General features: G+C 37.9%; 1 protein-coding gene across 3 annotated transcripts in view; it reads left to right on the top strand.

Moving 5' to 3' along the window:
• The window catches only part of cd276 (CD276 molecule), an 80,593-nt gene that overhangs the window by 11,240 nt on the left and 46,853 nt on the right, over positions 1-22,500 (top strand). For all 3 annotated transcript variants that reach the window (XM_087292676.1, XM_087292677.1, NM_001080622.2), the window contains 2 exon segments: positions 12,065-12,412; positions 19,086-19,382. In XM_087292676.1, the coding sequence (XP_087148802.1) occupies positions 12,065-12,412; positions 19,086-19,382 (645 nt within the window).

The following is a 22,500-nucleotide window of genomic DNA, read 5'->3' as shown; positions in this document are numbered from 1 at the left end:
AGCCACCTCTGCTGGTAAAACCTTAAAACTGTCCCTCTAGTGTATAACATGGTGAAGACGGGGTGTTTCTGTTATGCACTGATCTGTGAACTGTGAGATTATTCCTGACAGAACTGCAAACTTTGAGGGAAAAGAGCCAAGAAGGCAGAAATGTGGGCTTTCCCTCTGACTCTGATGTTGCTGCATAGTTAGCCTGTATGGGCTTGTGTGTGTGTGTGTGTGTGTGTGTTTGATTGTGTGTGTGTGTGTTTGCATGTATTTCTCTTTTGTGTTTGATTGCATATGTTTGCATGTGCTTGTGTATCTTCATGTGTGTGTTTGCACACGTGTGTGTCTGTTTGTGTGTTTGATTGCATTTGTGTATCTACGTGTGTGTTTGCATGCGTTTGCTTGCTTGTGTTTGTGTGTATGTTTGTACGTGCATTTGTGTATGTTTTTGCTTGTGTGAGTGTGTGTTTGTGTGCTAGCATGCATATGAACGTCTATTTAAAAGTGTAGAAATACAGAATGTGTTGTGTAGAATCTTTTGATTTTTGTATTTAAGTGCGTGCGTGTGTGTGTTTTTTTCATGTGGGGTTTTGTGTGTGTTTGTGTTTTGTTTAGGTGTGTGTGTTCTTTATTTAGCTGTTTGTTGGTTTTTATTTAGGTCTGTGTGTGCTTTTGTGTGTGTGTTTTAAGTGTGTGTTTTTGTGTTTGTTTTTTTTTTATTTAGGTGTGTGTGTATTTAGCTGTTTGTGAGTTTTTATTTAAGTGTGTGTGTGTGTTTTATTTAAGTGTCTGTCAGTGTGTGTGTGTGTGTTTCTTTATTTTTTGTTTTTGCATTTGTTCATTCTTTATTTAGGTGTGTGTGTGTGTTCTTTATTTAGGTCTCTGTGTGTGTGTGTGTTTTTTATTTGGGTCTGTGTGTGTGTGTGTGTGTGTGTGTGTGTTTGGGTGTGGTGTGCTGATCTGCAGCCACAGTTATGTCTGTGTTTTCCAGCTCTCTGTTTAATCCTAATTATGTCTAAAGCCTGTCTGCTCAACACTGGAACTCTCTGTGTGTGTGTGTGTGTGTGTGTGTGTGTGTGTGTGTTATTGCTGAGAGGATCTGGAAATACAGAAGGAGCATCCTTAACACAATCTGAGAAGTTTCCAGACGTTTACCTTTGGACAGACGAGCGTAACTCGATACAGCAGACAGGAATTTGCTCTAGGATGTATGAGCTCATATGCTTTCATATGATGTTTCCCTCTGCCTTCATTTCTCTGGATTTTCACCTATTTGTGTGTGTGCGTGCGTGCGTGCGTGCCTGTGTGCTTGCTTGCGTGAGTGTGTGTGTGTTTGTAGATTGGCACATCAGGCCTCAGAAAGTGTTTTCTCCTAGTTTGCCCACAGGTGGCGCTGTCGACTGCAGTCTTACATGAGCTTTAGCCAGCGGATACATGTGAGAAAATAATCCTCATTTTCCTTCTTTTCCAATGCACATTCTCAGAAACTGCTTTTACAAAATAATAATGTTTACCCCCCAAAATTATATCAGCCTAAATGTAAGATTTATGTATTTGAATTGCAGGTAAAATGTGCATATAATTTTAATTTAAACAAACTGATAAATATTTGAGTTTTTTTATTGTATTCAGACTGAATGAAATAAAATGAATGAATAAATGATTATTTTCACAATAAATAGACTTAAGCTGAATTCAAGCAATAATAAATCAATCTTAAAATTTAATTATTTAAATGGGATCAAAAACATGGAATTAGTTAAACAATCATGCAATTATTTTAGAGCACAAGAAATAAATGCATATTATAAAAAAAATGTAACAAGAAACAATATTTTTGTGGTGTTTTTAAAACACTGACTTAATTAACAGATTAATGTTCATGCATCTACAGAATATATTTAATATAATGAACAGCAATTGTTTTTGTCCTCTTTATATTGAAATCCCATGTTCAGTATTCTGCTGCTTTGATCCTCTTATTTATTTATTTATTTTTAGCAATTATTATAGTAATTTCTGGTAAAGTGTTTAATATCCTTTATTTTTCTCTCCGTCAGTTCTTGTCTGCATTTCTTGGGTATTTTCCACTCTCCATATCTCCACCTGAGCTTCATCTGCGTCAGCACTGAGCGCACAGAAAGAGAGAGCGCTGGCTGCTTATGAGATGATATTTACACACTGAATGTCATTATGATTTGACAATATCATCCTATCGGCACCAATAAAGCCCTTTGAGCTGAACTTAATCTGCTAGAAAGAGAGGAGAAAGGGAAGTTTGCAGCGCCTGACAACCAGAGGTGTTATTATGTTTTGACAATCCGCTGACATATCAGACCCATAAATCTTATTCAAATGGAAATCAATCTCTCACACACAGCCTGTGAAGGAGAGCCATGAATGCATGAGTGTGTGTGTGTGTGTGCGCGCTCCGCCATTACCCATGATGCACTGTGATGGTAATGTCACTGAGGTAACGCTCTGCCTCTCCGTCAGAGGCTGATGTGTGGCCTTGCAAATTACTTCTTTTGTAGCGGCTGACAGTGAGAATTGGAAAATCCAAAGGAGATTTTAAGCGCTGCGAGTTCATCTGGAGTTTGGTTCTGTGTTTTAGAGCTCCGCCTGGGCTGAATGTCGTCGCCCGCGTCTGGAAGGCTTGGTCTGGATCTGGCTCAGATTGTGTTGCTTGTTGAGGGAAAGGTGTGCAATTATGCTTCTCTGAGTGATCAGATGTCCAGTTTTACCCTGGCAGACGGTAGACTGAGCAAGAACAACCAGACTGAACAAATAACTCCTGAAGTACCTTAGCAACCTTAAAGAACATCCTAGCAACCACTTAACATACACAAAAATAGCCTGACATCAAAAGAGAACATCTTAGCAACCACAGAGAACATCTTAGCAACCACAGAGAACATCATAGCAACCACTTAACATACACAAAAAATAGCCTGAAAACCAATGACAACATCCTAACAACCACAGAGAACATCCTAGCAACCACTTACCATCATCAGAAAACATCCTAGCAACCACCCAACATCCACATGAAATAGCCTAACAACCACAGAGAACATCCTAGCAACCACTTACCATCAACAGAAAACATCCTAGCAACCACCCAACATCCACATGAAATAGCCTAACAACCATAGAGAACATCCTAGCAACCACTTACCATCAACAGAAAACATCCTAGCAACCACCCAACATCCACATGAAATAGCCTAACAACCACAGAGAACATCCTAGCAACCACTTACCATCAACAGAAAACATCCTAGCAACCACCCAACATCCACATGAAATAGCCTAACAACCACAGAGAACATCCTAGCAACCACCTAACAACCACAGAGAACATCCTAGCAATCACTTAACATCAACAGAAAACATCCTAGCAACCACCCAACATCCACATGAAGTAGCCTAACAACCATAGAGAACATCCTAGCAACCACCTAACAACCACAGAGAACATCCTAGCAACCACTTAACATCAACAGAAAACATCCTAGCAACCACCTAACATCCACATGAAATAGCCTAACAACCACAGAGAACATCCTAGCAACCACTTAACAACATTAAAAAAAATATATATATATATATATATATACACACACACACACACACACACACACACACACACACACAGGGGGAATTAATTCAGACGTCAACTGTATATGCTATGTCCTGCTACTGTGTGCTGTTGGAGTCACTAGAGGGCGATAATGCATCACTACTGTGCCTGCATGCTCATGATTCTCCATTACCGCTCTGTTCTTATATTCAACATGGAGATTTCTGTATAGCCTTTATGAATGTTAGCCAGAAATAACCTTTACCACTTTAAATAGTGTGTGTGAGTGTGTGTGTGTGTGTGTTTGTGTGAATAATCTGAGTTGGGAGCTGAGCTGATGGAGGTCTGATAAAGCCAGAGTCTCTTATCGAGCTCTTTAAAATGAACCTGCGTGTCTCTCCACAGGTAGATATTGAGCACTGTGTTTTTCAATGATATTGAGCGGTGTTATTTGAAGCTTTGTCTGTTTGTAAGTGTGTGTATGTGTGTGTGTGTGTATGCTCTCCGTGTTCCTGCTTGTCTGTGTGTGCTTATTGGCCTTTGAGGAATGGCAGGGCTGATATTGGTCTGAAGAGTTTGTTGTATTAGCAGCCGACCCTCTGTTATTGAGCACCGCGCATTGAACCTTGATGCTGTACAGCTTGTATCATGAAAGACGGAGATAGTGAGCAGTGCAAAGAGAGTGAGAGAGATCAGAGGATGGGAAATAAGAACTCTCACTTTATTCTATTTTTATTTGTTGAAATGCACAAATAAAAAACTCTGAAGAGGTTACATGCAAATTTGTTTACGTCATGCTCATTGCATGCCTTACCCTCTTATTTGCGAAACGTCAGACTACCAATGCACTAGAGGGCGCTGGCAACTTTTTTGGCAATCTGAAATACATTACATATAGTTCGTTTTGTTGTACGTTTAAGATGAGAAATCCACTAAATGGCACTGTCTACATTTTTTTTTAAATTTAAAATACATAGGGTTTGTTTTGTTGTACGTTTTAGATGACTAATCCACTAGGGGCGCTGTCTACACTTTTGTAAATCTGAATTACTTGGCGTTTATTTTGTTGTATGTTTTAGATGACAAATCCACTAGATGGCACTGTTTACATTTTGGCGACTCCAATATGTTACTTTGGGTATGTTTTGTCATAGGTTTCAGATAACAAATCCACTAAATGGCGCTGTCTACATTTTTATGAATTTAAATACATAGGGTTTGTTTTGGTGTACGTTTTAGATGACTAATCTACTAGAGGGCACTGTCTACATTTTGGCGACTCTAATATGCTACTTTAGGGCGTGTTTTGTTGTAGGTTTCAGATAACAAGTCCACTTATTGGCGCTGTCTACATTTTTGTGAATCTGAATTACTTTACTTAGCGTTCATTTTGTTGTACGTTTTAGATGACAAATGCATTAGAGGGCGCTCGCTGCTTTTTTGATAATCTGAAATGCGTTACTTAGGGTTTGTTTATTTCAGATAACGGAGTAATTAGAGGGCGCCATCTCGATTTTTGTGAATTTAAAATACATAGTTTGTTTTGTTGTACGTTTTAGATGACAAATCCACTAGAGGGCGCTCGCTGCAATCTGAAATGCGTTACTTAGGGTTTGTTTATTTCAGATAACGGAGTAATTAGAGGGCGCCATCTCCATTTTTGTGAATTTAAAATACGTAGTTTGTTTTGTTGTACGTTTTCAGATGACAAAGCCACTAGAGGGCGCTGACTACATTTTTGCGAAACTAATATCTGTTACTTCAGGGCCGTTTACACAACATTTTCAGCCAAAATTGGAAAATACTGCAAAATACTGGCCTGCCATACGCAATACAGGATTATTGGCCATTTCTGTGGATATGTGTAATTTTTGGATTGCTTTGAAAATATTGTCCTGTAAACTTTTTAATAATACAAGGGGATAACTTTTCAGCTTTTACATTACATTGCATTACGTTATTTTGTCAAATCTGAGGAGACGGATGGTGAGGAGCGCAGGACGGATGCCGTCCAGTCTGTCTCTTACCATACACTCACAGCTGATCTGATCCAGTCTGAGGCAGACTCAACCATATTCACTCTCCATGACTTTGTCAAAGTGAAATATTACATTCGCAAAGTATTTTTAGATGTCTAGACTCCAGCTAAAGTGAATTTAAATGTGCTATTGTCCAGAACTGTGGACTGATGTGCTCGATTCAGGAATATCTTATTATTTATGTTACATGTGAACTGCAATGTTCATAAAACACTGCAAAGTTAAAGGAAGAGCAAGTTGATGACAATAATCTCACATGCGACTCAAACTGTGCTCACATTTAAGATGCTTTTCTCAATTAAAAGTCATTATGAACAACAATTTTTAATCACATTTTTGTCCATCAGTTTTAAAACTAAATAATCTTACTGTCAACAATGTTTTGTTTTTTTTTATTATTATTTGTTTAGTGTTTGGGTCTGTAATTTTTGTTTTCAGTCTCCCCTGCTCAGTAAAAACAGTAATATAGCAAAATACTTTTATAATTTAATAGTATCTGTTTTCTACGAACTATATACTAATATATAATAAGTTAAATTAAGAAATGACTGAAAAGTCTGACAGTATATAAAATAGTCAACATCAGTTTAAGTATAGTCAATTATCAAAGTCTAACGAGGGGTGGACATTTAATATTTAAGATGAATAATTTTACCCTGTGTCTTCTATTCGCCTTTAGCAGTCGTCTGTAATGCAAAGAATGTTGTGATTGGATGTGAAGCCTGCCAATCAGAATTTTGCAACCATCCCATTGGCTAGAATTCTGTCCCATTTTAATGCATGGTTCATTCATTTATTTTCCTTCGGCTTAGTCTCTAATTCAGGAGTCGCCACAGCGGAATGAACTGCCAACTTTATGCAGCGGATGCCCTTCCAACTGCAACCCAGTACTGGGAAACACCCATACACACTTATTTACACTCATGCACTACAGCCAGTTGATCAGTTCCCCTATAACGTATGTGTTTGGACTGTGGGGGAAACCAGAGCACCCGGTGGAAACCCACACCAACACGAGGAGAACATGCCAACTCCACACAGAAACACCAACTGACCCAGCCGAGACTCAAACCAGCGACCTCCTTGCTGTGAGGCGACCCCCAGCAGGGTTTATATGTTGAGCAAAAAACCTCGAAATCGTGTTAGCTTGCGCTGTGCCATTTTGCACACTCAGAATTGTGTCGCCAATATAACCCCATACAGGTGTGAATTCTGAGCGGAGAGACGGGAAAGACAGAGGGCTAATTTGAATTTGCATCCGGCACTTTGTGCTAATGGTGGCGGGCAGCGTTTGAGAGCGGAAACAGGAACCTGTGCCACCGCAATCAAATAAAGTCATTACAGCCCTTATAAATGCTGCCACACACCCTGCACTGGTTATTTACTGCTGCTGTTTCTCTCTCTGCACTCATCTACGCCCGAATCACACGCTTCCTCAATGCATTTCATGCACGCCGTTATGAAGGAGAGCTGCAATATTTTGGGGAAAACTGACATTGCAATTTTGTTTCTGCAGCATATTTGGGTGTTTCGAGGAGCTTCCCGCTCATATCTGCAAAGCGCTTTGAAGACATGCTTAATAAAACACACCAAATCAGTAATATTATTTGTTGTGATATGAATACACTTCCACTTGGTCACAGTTTAAGCTTTATTCATAATTAATTGATTGTTTTAGATTGATTGGGGTGGTTTTGTGTCTTGTATTTTGATCTGGATAAAATTTAACGGAACTAATTAAGCATGCATAAATATATAATAAAGCAGAATAAAGATACAATCATTGTGTTCAATTAGTTTCTGAATGATTGTATGTGCATTTTACCTGCTCAAAACATGATGTTTTGCACCCAGAATTGTTAGTTTGTGCAACAAATAATTTTATGCACTCATGAATATTGTATTTTGATATGCATAAAATATAATAAACAAACCAAGCATGAATAAATAACCAAGCAAAGATAAACTCTAAGATGAATAAAGTGTCTGAAAGACTTTATATTTTATAATGAATATATAATATGTATGAAAATATTTTTAACACATGCAAATCGAGTCATTTTATGCACTCAAAACATGAACTATTACATGCAGAATTGTAAATGTGTGTGCATCAAGTCATTTTATACAATCCAAACTATCTTTTGCACACAAACCTTTTCAATGCACACCCAACAAGTCATTTTATGCACTCAAAATTTGATCTTTTGTGCACAGAATTGTTAGTTTGTGCAACAAATAATTTTTTGTGCACCCAAAAAAAACATGAATATTGTATTTTGATCTGAATAAAATAAAATAAACGAATTAAGCATGCATAAATGCAACAAAGAGCAAAGATACAAGCAAAGATAGATCATTGTGTTCTGAAAGATTGTATATTTTGTAATAAATTTGTAATATATATGAATAAATTTTTAAAGCATGCAAAATTATTATTATTTGTGCAACAATTCATTTTATGTGCTCAAAACATGATCTTTTGCATGCAGAATTATTAATGCGCATACAGCAAGTCTTTTTATGTAGTCAAACCATGATCTTTTGCTCACAGAACTCTTAACACAGGTGCAACAATTCATTTTGTGTGTTCTAAACATGATCTTTTGCATGCAATTGTGTCACAAATTGGACCCCATACACCTACACCTAATATCTTGATGTGGTCCTGCTTTTGGACTGAAAGCTGCTCCCAGATCAGTGTTTCTGAAGCTCCAGAACTCTTACATAACCCGTAATCCTGGCATTCAGCGCAGACATTCACATTTAAAGAGTGTGAGTGAGGATTTGAGGCTCTTTTCACTGTTCTCTCAGGCCTTTAGTTTGCAGCTATTGAACCAGCAGTCGCCTGCTATTTCTGCTGCCAGAGCGCATATTTTAATCTTTTAATTATTTTCTTAGTACCTTTGTCAGCTGATTAGAGATATATATATATATATAGCATTTTAGGTTGAAGCAGTTTTCTGTCCAGTGTCAGCTGAAGTTTGCATGTGGAGGCTTGTAGATACACTGAAAATGCTGTCAGAGAGCCTCAAAGAATCATCAGGATGAATACCTTTGCCTGACATAATCCTCTTTTTTAATGTTAGTAATTAAATGGTAATTGCACATTTAATATTGTCATGGTTTTTGTAATTTTAAGGCATGCTGCTATCATATTGTCATACAGTAATTATTTCAGGGCACTTTTATTACTGTTGGTTTTGAAGTCATCCATTATTATCTCTCCATATTTTAGCAGAAATTAGGCATGTTTTATTTATTTGATTATTTTATTTTTTAAGATTAATCTAGATTATAGTTGCTCATTTGAATTCTGCCGAAGGCATTTAGAATATGTGTGCTACCCAAATAATAAGTCTTTAAGAGTGGGTTTCTCAAGCCAGGTGGCGCATTAGACCAGGGGTTTATCTCCTGTTCCCAAAATGCATCACAAACTGCTTGAGGAACTGTTCTACTCTGATAATTGGTGATGAAAATAAATGATGTTCAAGATGTACTTGTGTTTACTATCTGTTTATTCAGGTAAACATCAATGTTGAACTGTAGGTCTACATAAGCCCCAAACAGCCATTTTTGACCACTTTAATCAGACTAAAGTCATCACTGAACTGAACAGAAATGGAGTTAAGACATGTGGAGTCTGCAGATATTAGTGGAGTTACTGAAGTAAACACCGCGATTAAACTATTACCGTCATGTAGGACTTTTCAACATATTTTCCCACAAGATCCACACACACACACACACACACACACACACACACACACACACACACACACACACACACACACACCACACACACACACACACACACACACACACATTGTGAAATGCGGCAGTTTTTTTCTTTCCATTCGGCGTTCGTTATTAAATTCCACAACACTCTCACCATTCTTCACTCCTTATCTGCGTCTAATACCCCAGTTTGTCATGGGGGCAGTAAAAGTGAAACTGCCGAACTGCAGTTAAAGTCACCCAAAACTACAGGAAACTCTTACATTACAGCACTTGACGTAAACACTTTCATTATCTTATGGTCTATTAATGCAAATAACTAGACTACAGTTGTTCATGTTAGCGTAGTCAGGAGTGTCTTTAAAGGAAGATTCAGAAGGGCGTCCTGCTGATTTGATTCTGAAGGGCATTTGTTTGTAAGATGACTTACAGGTCAGGTAAACATCCGCGCTAAAATATCAAGGTGAAAGTCATCATAGCTTGCGTAGAATAGACCCAGCACCCAACCCAACTTTGAAAATAGATTAACGGTCATATTTGTTTTATCGTGTGATTAGAGTGTTGTGTTAACGCAGCACGTTAACGCCGATAACGGCTCACCACTAATATATATATACAATATATATATACAATACCAAAACTCTTGTGGGTGATTCCCAGTTGTAAGACCTACAAATAATAACTTGACTTCTAGCTGATCATTTGGAAAAGTGTCAGAAGGTGGATTTCTGTGATGAATCATCTGTTGAAAAGTCTGGTGAAGGAGACATCATGGTTTGGTGTTCAGTCAGTATGGAGAGATCTGCAGAGTGGATGATCAACATCAACAGCCTGAGGTATCAAGACATCTGTGCTGCCCATTACATTACAAACCACAGGAGAGGGACAATTCTCCAGCAGGATAGCGCTCCTGCTCATACTTCAGCCTCCACATTAAAGCAAAGAGGGTCAAGGATTGGCCAGCCCAGTCACCAGACATCAACATTGTTGAGCTGATGAAGGAGGAGGTGTTGAAGATGAACACAAAGACTCTTGATGAACTCTGGGATCCTGCTGAAAGCTTTCTTCTTCATTCCAGATGACTTTATTAATCAGTGATTTGAGTCATGTCAGAGATGTATGGATGCAGTCCTCCAAGCTCACTGCAGCAGGACTTTATATTCTAGTATTTCTATTCTATATTCAGTTATTATCTGTGTTTCTAAAACTTGGACTTTTGTCAGGTAGTATATTTATGTAGTGTGTGTGTGTGTGTGTGTGTGTGTGTGTGTGTTTATTTTTGCATTGAAGGACTGTAATCTTTTTTTTTTTACTCTAATGACGTGGGACACCTTTCCCTACGTCATTGTCACACTTTTATGAGTTCTTTAGCACACACTTGGATGCACACACATACACACACACACACACCCCTCAGTGTGACAGCCGTGTCCCCTGTGTGGCAGCAGATTGAGGTTGAACTGAGCATCAGTAATGAGTGTGAGTGTGTGAGCAGCTCATCGAGGACAGACGCGTTCATGAAGTTTCCGTGACGTCAGACTCCTGTGGGCTCCTGCGTCCTGCTGTGCGCGTGCGGCCCGGGACACCACACAAACACACATGCATGCCATTACACAAATGGTGTGCATGTGTGATGTGGTGTGTGTGTGTGTGTGTGTGTGTGTGTGCGGGCGGGACTAAGTGTGTGCATTTGTTAGTCTGCATCTGTAGTCCCACTCACACACACACACACACACACACACACACACACACACAGGCTGTCGGTGTGTTTTCAGGACTCTCAGCTCTGCTTCTGTGCTGTTCAGGGCAGAAAGAGCGATTAGCTGCCGCTCTCAGTAAACATGGACATGTTTATAACTCTCTCTTGTGCTGCAATGCATCAGCTCTCAAACACACTTAAAGAGGAGCAGCGGAAGTGAACGGTTAAACACAGTGGGTAGCATGATCACCTCACAGCAAGAAGGTCGCTGGTTCTAGTCCCGGCTGGATCAGTTGGTGTTTCTTTGTGGAGTTTGCATGTTCTCCCCGTGTGAGCGTGGGTTTCCTCTGGGTGCTCCCCACAGTGCAAACTCATGCGCTATAAGAGTGTGTATGGGTGTTTCCCAGTACTAGGTTGCAGCTGGAAGGGCATCTGCTGTGTTAAACTTATGCTGGAATAGTTGGCAGTTCGTTCTGCTGTGGTGACCCCTGATGAATAAGGGACACATTGTTAACATTATGCAGTTTTGAGTGTGCCTCACACCGGTGAGTGGGCTTGACAAACCACCTGTAGAAATACACCTCATCTCTCTGACACTTTAATCGACACGTTCACCAGTTTTATGCGTTGGCACCGGACTCCATAAATAATAAATAAAAATAAATAAAAATTTTAATAGTATTTATACTATAGTGAAATCTTGAACCTGATTGGCCGATACGCATTCTTAAATTTCAGATAAACCCACTAAACTAAAGCAGACTAATGTCAGATAACACAAATACTCAACTTACTGTACATTTCAGAAATCAAAACTCAAAGCAGAAGAGAAATGTAGTAGTAGTAGATTTTTATTTACACTTTAGTAAAGTTCAGTCAGCCAATCAGCCAATCAGAATCAAGCGTTCACCATAGTATGAATAAAAATCTATATGTTTATCTGAAATTAAAGAATGTTCATCAGCCAATCAGAATCAAGCATTCAGTAAACCTCTCCTTGTGTGTGTTTTCTTGCAGCTCTGGATGTGCGTGTCCCAGAATCCCCTGTGGTGGTTCTGTTCGGGTCGGATGCGCTGCTGAACTGCTCTTTTTCGGGTGTTTCTGCGTTCAATCTGTCGGATGTGAGTGTGTTCTGGCAGCTTTCGGACACTAAGCGCTCCGTCCACAGTTTCTGGAAGAGTCAGGATCAGCTGACGGATCAGGATGAGCGTTTCTCCGGCCGCACCACGCTGTTTTCGGATCAGCTGATGGTTGGAAATGCCTCGCTGCGCATTAGGAAAGTGCGCGTGGCAGATGAAGGAACATACTCCTGCTTTGTTAGGGTGCAGTCGTATGGGAGCGCTGCCGTCATCATGCAGGTGGCAGGTGAGTATCAGAGAAATGCACTGCAAATCACACTACAAGCAGGTTGGGTTACGGTTTACGCTGTCAATGTAGTTGATCAATTGATATTTCAATTCATGCCATTTTTATTTTATTTTATTTTATGTTTTTTATTTAATCAATTAATTTATTTATAATTGTTTATTTATATTTAATTATTTAATTCTATTTAATTATTTGCTTTCATGTATTATTATAGTTATTATAAATTATTTTTTAAGTACATTTGGTTATTTATATTTAATTAAATGTTTGTATTTAATGATTTATTTCTATTTAATGATTTATTTTTATTTAATTATTATTATTTTATATTTAATTGTTTGTTTATGTTAAAATATTTACTTTTGTGTAATTATTTAAATTTTATTATTATTATTATTTATATTTATATTTAATAGTTTGTTTATATTTAATTATTTACTTTTATGTAAATATTTTATTTTATTATTGTTGTTGTTATTGGTAATTTTATTTATATTTAATAGTTTGTTTATATTTAATTATTTACTTCAATGGAATTATTTTATTTTATTATTATTATGATTATTATTATCATCATCGTTGTTTATTTTATATTTTTATAAATTTCTTTTTATATTTATTTATTTCTATTTAATTATTATTTTTTATTATTGTTTTAGTATAATTTTTATTATTATACATTTGATTCTTTTTAGATTTATTAATATTATTTTTTATAAATATTTAATTCTAATTTAATTTTAAATTAATTATTTTTTTTAAATAATTATTTTTAATTATTTATTTTTATGATTACATTTATTGTTATTTTTATTTTATTACTAATATTAATAATAAAAATAATATTTATAGTTATTATGGTTATTATTATTATTATTATTATTTATTTATTATTTATTTATTTAAACTTTGAAGTGTATATATTGTGTTAATTTTGTCAATAATATAATATGATCTAATGTAATTTAATGATCAAGAAGCAGTTCTCATTATGATTATTTATCATTATTGAAAACAGTTGTGCTGCTTTATTATTAGCATTATTTATTTTTGAATAACTATTTGAGGTTTTGGTTGAGTATGAACTCTTTTTACAGATTCAATTAAAACATGTCTTAATTTGCATTTAATGACAAAGTTTTTAACTATCCCTCCAAGAAACACAGAGAGATTTCTCCATCCAACCAGCAGACTAATTCAACAACAAAATGAAATGTGCTAATTAATCTGCAGAACAAAATCCAAATAAATAAGAGAAATCAAAAACTAGTTAACCCCACTCATTGACTGCTTGTTATTTTCATGGTGTATTGTTGCAGTTTTGCATTAAAATAAGAGACGAGTTGATATAATTATCAGGGATGATCGACATTTTGCCAAAAGTGCCGTCAATAGAGCTTATATTATATTGATCAGGAATCACTCCTGCAATCGACCCGACTGAATCTACTGCTGCTATAAAAACACACATCATCTATACGAGACGCAGCGGGATATTTCAAAATATTGCTGAGGATAAAGTTATTTGTTTGCTGTTCCACACTATTCATTCATATTGCCCCAAAAGAAATCAATTAAGTTAATTAGTTTTTACAAATCACCATAGCCTCACAGCAAGAAGGTCGCTGGTTCAAATCCCAGCTGGGTCAGTTGGTGTTTCTGTGTGGAGTTTGCACGTTCTCTCCGTGTTGGTGTGGGTTTCTTCCGGGTGCTCCGGTTTCCCCCAGAATCCAAACACATGCGCTATAAGCAGGGCCAGACGGAATCTGCGGACGTTTTTTGCTATTTCTGCTGAGAATTTTGGTAAAAATCTGCGGATTTCTGCGGAATTATTTTGGCAGTATCCAGCGGAGTGTCATAACTAAAACTTTAATATATGAAATAAAAAGTAATAAATTACTAAAAAAAACAAAAATAAAAAAACTGAATAAATTCAGATTTACACATTTACTCAAGTAAATAAACAGAATTAATGATGGGCTAAAAATCTGCGGAAATCTGCGGAAATCTTCGGAATTCTGTGCGCGCAGATTCCGTGTAGGCCTAGCTATAGGAGAACTGATCAACTAAACTGGCCGTAGTGTGTGTGTGTGTGTGTGTGTGTGTGTGTGTGTGTGTGTGTGTGTGTGTGTGTGTGTGTGTGAGTGAATGAGTGTGTATGGGTGTTTCCCAGTACTGGGTTGCAGCTGGAAGGATAACCGCTGCGTAAAACAAATGCTGGAATAGTTGGCAGGTTAATTCACTGTGGCAACCTCTAAAATAGAGGCTCATTTTAAAATTGTATATATTTAACAAATATATATAATATATATATAATATATATATATATTAATATCAATTAATGGAACATTTTTTGCAATGAATTAAAAGACTGAAACTTGTAATTTTGGCTATTATTACATGACATCAAGTTACATTTCTGTGGATGTATGGAATTGCTGTCATAAATATTTTGTGCGTAATAAAAATTAATGCATCTGTAATTATTCAAACCGTAAAGAAAAATGAAACGGACTTATTATGTTACGAGGGTACACTTGCAAAATCTGCGATTGGAACAGAGATACGACATTTTAATTTACGATGGCTGTGCTTTACAAACACGAAATACAGTTTTACCACAGACACGACGACCTGATTATAAGTACCAATCAAAAAGCAACACTCCGCTCTCAAGTGAGAGCCATCGATCACATCGGTGTGCTTGCGTGATGAGATCCTGAATCCTGACTGAAGGAAGCCTGACGAGTAAATATGGCTGGGCATTCAAGATTTTTGTTATTCCCTCTTTGAGAAATGTCCGTCATGAGCATAACAAAATTCTTACCTGAGACTGTGTGTGGGTACTCGAGTGCCCAGCCATGTGGTGATGTAATTTTGAGAGCGGAGTGTTGCTGTTTTCATTTGTACTTACAATCGGGGCGTCGTGTCCGTGGTGAAACTGTATTTGGTGTTTGTAAAGTTTGTAAAGTACACCCATCATAAATTGATCAGTCCTATACAAACAGAACAAAGACAATGTTGTATCTGTGTCTGTACTAATCGCAGATTTTTGGAATTGTACCCTCGTAAAATTCCATTTTATTTAACGTTTTTATAATCACACATGCATGAATTTTATTTAAGCACTAAATGTTTATGACAGCGCTTTTATTCCATATGGATGCAATTATTTGTTTGCTGTACACTGTAAAAATGCAGCGTTCCACATTATCTGTTCATATTCATGGTGTCCCAGCACACATCAATGAAGTTATGTTAATTGGTTTTGACAAATTTAAGTGCATTGAACATGTAAAAATTAAGTCGTCTCCCGAAAAAACAACTCATTTAATCCTTATAAGTAGTAATAAACTTGTAAGTAATGCTCATACTCATGAATAGTCTAAACAAGCAGCAAAAGCCATTTTTTGAGTGTATATAACCTTCATTCAGCTTAGTCCCTTTATCCATCAGGGGTCGCCACAGTGGAATGAACCACCAACTTATCTAGCATATGTTTTATGCAGCGGATGCCCTTCCAACTGCAACCCACTGCTGGGAAACACCCATACACACTCATTCACACACACACACACTAATACACTACGGCTAATTTAGTTACTCAGTTCCCCTATAGCACATGTGTTTGGACTGTGGGGGTAACCGGAGCACCCGGAGAAAACCCACGCCAACACGGGGAGAACATGCAAACTCCACAAAGAAAATCCCAAAATATAGGAAACTGCTAATTTATTTGTTTACAGTGTACGGTGACTCCTTCATGCTGCACTTTACAGTAATGTGCGATTCTGTGCAGCACTTGTGCATGTCTGGGTGCTGCAGTATGATAGATATCCTTGCATATGTTGAATATTGCTCATGCGGAGACTCAATAATGAGCGAAATCATTTCCGTGGCTTTTCTGCATCAGCTGATCAATATAAGATATTATAGATTGATAGGATTTGTTGTGACTGATGCTCTCTGGAGGTCCAGCTCCACTGTAGCCCTTAGATGTGTTGTTATTATTATTATTTTTATAGCCGAGTGCACTTACCAGGGAACATCATTATTTATGATCTGTAGATGGCATTTTCCCATCGAACTCTCTCTCTCTGCTTCTGCTTTCTCTGGATACGCTGAATTAAGTGATATTAATGCGGTTCTGTCTGCTTCTGCGCGTCTAATGAAGATTAAATAAAAACAGCGCTGTCGTTTTCACTGTTTAACATTATAAGGCTTCATGTATATTAGCAGTGTTATTTCATATATTGTACAGTAACTGCTTCTTGTAGGAGATTTTTCAATTAGAGACGTTTCATCTGTTATCGTTATATCCTCATTTCTTGTTTTATATGACGTTTACAGGGATAGCTCATCCCAAAATGAACATTCTGTCATCGGGAACGTCCTTGCAAACTTGCGTGACTTACTTTCTCTTTTTAAGGAAGGAATATTAGTAGATGAACACATTTGGTGGCTATTATATTTATTTATATACAGCTGAAGTCTGAATTGGGCAGCAGTGGGTAGCACAGTAGCCTCAAAGCAAGAAGGTCGCTGGTTCGAGCCCCGGCTGGGTCAGTTGGCATTTCTGTGTGGAGTTTGCATGTTCTCCCTGTATTCGCATGGGTTTTTTAATTGTCAACCTGAAGATCGCTAAAACTGAACTGTAAAAATACTTTTAAAGCAAATTACACCTAAGAAAGATGACCTTAATGCTTTTTGAAAAAGTGTTAGAATGTTCTAAAGTAATAGGGCATAGGGGAGATCACTGGGAATAGAACACAGCCAGAAACTCTGCTTCTAACTACAGCCCCAGAAGTGTAGTTGGAAGCATACAAGTTTGCCATGCAGTTTGTGAATTTGGATTTTGGAAACGGCAAATCAACAAACTATGTTTGTAATGACGCAACTTGCGACTTTAGTTGGCTAATTATGGTTTTCGGAAACACACCCTGGTTGGGTGAAGTGTATATCACGCCCTCTGGTGGATTTACAGGAGAAGAGGACATGCAAGAGAAATTTCATAAAGTGAACACAGCGACCTCTGGTGGATTTGCAAAAGCTGTAAGCAGACGTACCTAGGCATGGGCCGCTATAAGATTCTGACGGTATGATAACCTTGGCAGGGTTCAACGCTAAGGATTTTTTCTACAGTATTTTGAATAATGTGTCAAAAGCCAAACATAATTGTATTACATACACTTTTTATTCAGCATAACTTTACTTTAAATACAACTGACAATTAAAAAAAATACAATTGTGCTGTACTTGTAACTAAACTGTGTGTGTGTGTGTGTGTGTGTGTGTGTGTGTGTGTGTGTGTGTGTGTGTGTGTGTGTGTTTATACAACAGTTCTGTCTGGTTCTTGAATCTGATTGGCTGATAGCCGTGCAATATTTTGCCAGTAACATCACACAAAGGCCTCTTCTTCACCTCTATGTATTACTCCGCCCACATACAGCAAGCAACAAGCAGGCTACAGTTTGACAAATATTGCTGTTGTTGGACAACAAAATGTACCTTTGAGGCTTTTTTCGTGGAGAATGTAGTTGTTCAGATTGCAACTATGCAGTTTATTTGTAAGAATAGCGCCTATTTTAAAATATTTACAATCTCTGTGGACGGATGGCATTTCATGTCACGTTCAGCCTTATAATCTTAAAATGTGAGCAAAATTTGCTGTTTTATCATCACCTTAAGGGGGTCACACACCAGAAGCGCCGCTTCACATTACGCTATAGAGAGTCATTCAAACACTAGCTCTACAGTGACGTTGGTGAATTAGTAATGACTTCTGCTGTTCTGAGGTCAGCTGCTGATGTGAATGAATGGCGAAAAAAAAGTAGTTCCTCATACAAAACGGTTTTGGACTCTCCGTGTTTGATTTTCTTTTTTATGTACAAGATCGTGCCGTCAAACTGTTGTATAAACGCAGTATTGGCCTGCGGTTTCGTACTAACGCACGCCTCCCACCAGTACCACCAGTATATAAATATATATTACACGTTACCGGTCAAAAGTTCAGGGTCAGTTTTATTAGTTTTTTTCATGTTTTTTTTTTTAAGAAAATTATTCTGTTCATCAAGGCGACATTTATTAAATGTAAAAAAAAATGTTAAATTGTTGATTGTTTATTAACATTTTAAATAACAGCCTTCTTATTGTTGGTAGTTTCAAATTAAATGATTACTCCAGTCATAATTGCTTTTATTACTATTTCCATTAATAATAATAATAATAATAACAACAACAACAACAACAACAACAACAATAATAATAATATTAAAAATAATAACAATGACGATAATATTAATAATAATAATAATAATAATAATAATAATAATTAATATCAGAGTGATTTCTAAAGGATCATGTGACTCTGAAGACTGGAGTAATGAAGCTGAAAATTAGTCTTTAAGATTGCTGTTTTTATTAGTTTCAAAAACACAGATTTCTAATTAAAAATACATTTAAAAAAACGTGTGTATACCCTGGGAATGATATAAACAGATCTTGTAAGCGGTATTAAAACATTTTCCAAGCCATTAAATCTTGAAACCAGTTACCCGTTGATGTCTACACATACCTCCGGTTATGTACTTCACTGTCCTCATAACTGTAGATCTTGTAGATATCTGCAATGAGCCTGGGTTGGTATTAATTGTTGTTAATGTGTGTGCAGCTCCGTTCTCCAAACCGCTGGTGTCCTGGGACTCGGACTCCAGTCTGAAGCCGGGTGATGCGGTGTCCCTGAGCTGTGTGGCGTACGGCGGGTTCCCACAGGCGCAGCTACAGTGGCAGGACGGTTCTGGACACAACCTGACAGAGAACATCACTGTCTCCCAGCTGGCCAATGAGGAGGGGTTATTCAGCGTCAGGAGCGTCCTGAGCGTGCATCTGGAGCCCAACAGCACATACAGCTGCAGAATCACCAACCCACTGCTGGGGGACGAGAGCCAGGCCTCGGTCACCATTACCGGTTAGTGTGTGTGTGTGTGTGTGTGTGTGTACAGGTGGTTAACAGGGACACAAAGCTGTATAATGACATGGATAAGACTTAGTTGTACTCTATTAAGGTGGTTTACAAGGTAACACCTCGTGTCCCTTTAATTCAACATGTTTAAATCATACCAAACTAGGTCTTTTGATATTCAGATTTTGTTGGAGGGTTGGGTTTAGAAGTAGGGGAAAGGTAGGGGTATATTATAAGCGGTTTCTACTGTAATTACGCATATGACGTGTCCCTGTAAACCACAGGTGTCAAACTCAGTTCCTGGAGGGTCGCAGCTCTTCACATTTTAGCTTTAGTTTAGCCATAGTTAAACAAACTAATTGAGTCCTTTGGGCTTGATAAGGTTATGGATATATGGATATATGTATGTATCTGGCTTCGGATGGCCAGTGCGCCTTGGTCCCACATTCATTTCAAAGCAGTGCTACCCTTTACTAAAATATTGACGCATTCCTTCTAATAGACAACAACTGAGTAGGCAACATCTAATGTAAATATCTGTGAGCATGTTGAAGCATGGTTGAAACTAAACTGTCCAGGGTTTGACACCCCTGCTGTTAACCATACGAGGATGTGTCAGGGGTTAAATGACTTTAGATTTTTGGACTTGTATGTTATCGAAGTCGAGTCGACGTTGACTAGTCACTATTCATAAAACCGAAGATGCAAGAGTTTTGCAACATGCCACACTTTGCTATTTATTTATAGGACATATATACACTGTTTGACAGCTCATATCATGTTGCAAAAAAAATGCAACATTAGCACTGACTTATTTCAGTGCAAAACAAATGCAGTCAACACTTTCGTTTCGTTATTATTGCAACATTAGTGCGGGCTGATTTTACAGCTGAATAAATGCAGTCAACACATTGATCACTGCACTTTCTAGTAAGAATGCATAGATATATACATTAGATGTCGCCTACATTGTTGTTGTCTATAGGAAGGAATGCATCAATAGAGCCGCCATTTTAGTACAGGGTAGCGCTCCTTTGAAATGAATGTGGGACCAAGCTGCAGTGGAGGACTGTGGCCATCCAAAGCCAGAGGATTACACATATACACACATCTATGATCGGGAGTTTTCCCAGAGGTCAGTATGCACATTTTTTATTAAATTACGAAAATTATAATTTCACATTAGTTTTCTACATTGATGGATCAGTGACCGCACAGGCATTCCTGACAAAAAGCTTGTGTTTGTGTGTGTGGAAATGTACTATCCACCCTCCCTGTTAAATCTGATCTAATCATGTCCTGAAACACAGCTCCTTTCCTGCTTTCACTCCTCATACTGACGGAGGGAGCGATTCGTTTGTGAATGAATCTCCGTTATGAACGACTCCTTCACTTAGCCGACAATAACACCAGTTTCTGGCAGCGCAGCATCTCGTTGTAATATTTATTTTGCTTTGTTTGCTGATTTTATTCAACAAAACTATTATAAGCCGAGTGTTTAGTGTGAGTTGGAGCTGCTTTGGCGTATGGTGAATGCAGTAATTGACTGTTATCATCAATAACGTTACCTGATTAGCACAAAAGTTCAGAACATACAAAAACATAAAAAAACTTAATATTACCTATGAAATGTTCTGCCTTTGTGCTTTGTTTGCTCATGTGCCGCATCTTCACGTAATAACACTCTCTTGACTAGTGAGGTTGAATGACACTTGTCCTGGGAGCACTGTACCAATATGGCGGCGCTATTGACGCATGCTCAGGGTCCGTATGCGATATCTAGTGTATAGATCTATGGTAAGAATGTAACAATAACAGATATTTTAGTGCAGAAGTAATGTTGTGTTGTGAAAATGCCACTGTAGAATCTCTGTGGTCCAGTTGTGTGTGTTTAGATGAATCCTCTAAAAGCCTCAGTGTTTCTGTAATCACTTCAGTCAATTAAACCCGTCTCTGATTCCTTCATGAACTTTCCTGCCAAGCCCAAATGTGGAGTAAATAATGAACTGTTCAATTATGATCCGCTAGGCATCGCCACCGGTTTCCTCTCATTGTTACATGAGAAAGTGGACGATTATTCCTCAGATTATTCCCTGATGTGAAGAGGCTGGTGTTTGTGTGTGTGTGTGTGTGTGTGTGTGTGTGTGTGTGTGTATGTTATGCAGGTCTGCTAAAGTGCTAAAGATGATGTAAAATTATTCATTCGTTCATTTTCCTTCAGCTTAGTCCCTTATTTACCAGGGTTCGCCACAGCGGAATGAACCGCCAACTATTCTGGCATATGTTTTACACAGCGATTGCCCTTCCAGCTGCAACCCAGTACTGGGAAGCACCCATACACACTCATTCACACACACACACACACACTTATACACTACAGCCAGTTTAGTTGATCAGTTCCCCTATAGCGCATGTGTTTGGACTGTGGGGAAAACCAGAGCACCCGGAGGCAACCCACGCCAACACAGGGAGAACATGCAAACTCCACACAGAAATGCCAACTGATCAAGCTGTGACTCAAACCAGCAACCTTCTTTGATCTAAATAATGCAATAAATGAGTATGACAGTCGTGTTCTGCTAGTAGAAACTGAAGAGTGTTTCAGTGCCGTCTCATTTCTTCTTGATTGGGAGATCTTATACACAGCTCTTATTTCTAGATTTCCCTGTTCTGCATTGATCAGCGTTGATCTCAGCATCTGTTTATATGTTGAGCTTCGCACTACCAAAGCTTTACAACTTGTTGGTAAACATGCGTGAGGATCTGCGTGTGAGCTGAGGGATCACGCAGCCCTTGTTTGATATGAAAATGCACTTGCGTTTGTTTACAACAGCTGCTGTATGCTCAACAACTTTGCTAATTAATATTGACCCAGCAGAGCTACATGCAGTTGCTTGCTTGTTTTTCTATTGCAAACAACTGTGCAACCAGGATTTGCTTTGAAACGAAACGCTCCACATTTACATGCGGTCAGATTTAGATCAGAAGCGGGAGTTTCTGGAGAGATGCTGACTATTTATGGAAAAACCTGAACAGTATTTTTTAAAGCCACTGCTCCCTTATTAGCTAAGAGGATTAAAAAGAAAATCTATTTGTTTTTTTGGTGGCATTGGTGTTAAATAAA

The sequence above is a fragment of the Danio rerio genome, chromosome 18, assembly GCF_052040795.2.
Source record: "Danio rerio strain M-AB ecotype USA chromosome 18, GRCz13ab, whole genome shotgun sequence".
In the NCBI taxonomy this organism is placed as follows: Eukaryota; Metazoa; Chordata; class Actinopteri; order Cypriniformes; family Danionidae; genus Danio; species Danio rerio.
Note: the sequence above shows the minus strand (reverse complement) of the source record. Positions and strands in the feature narration are given on the sequence as shown.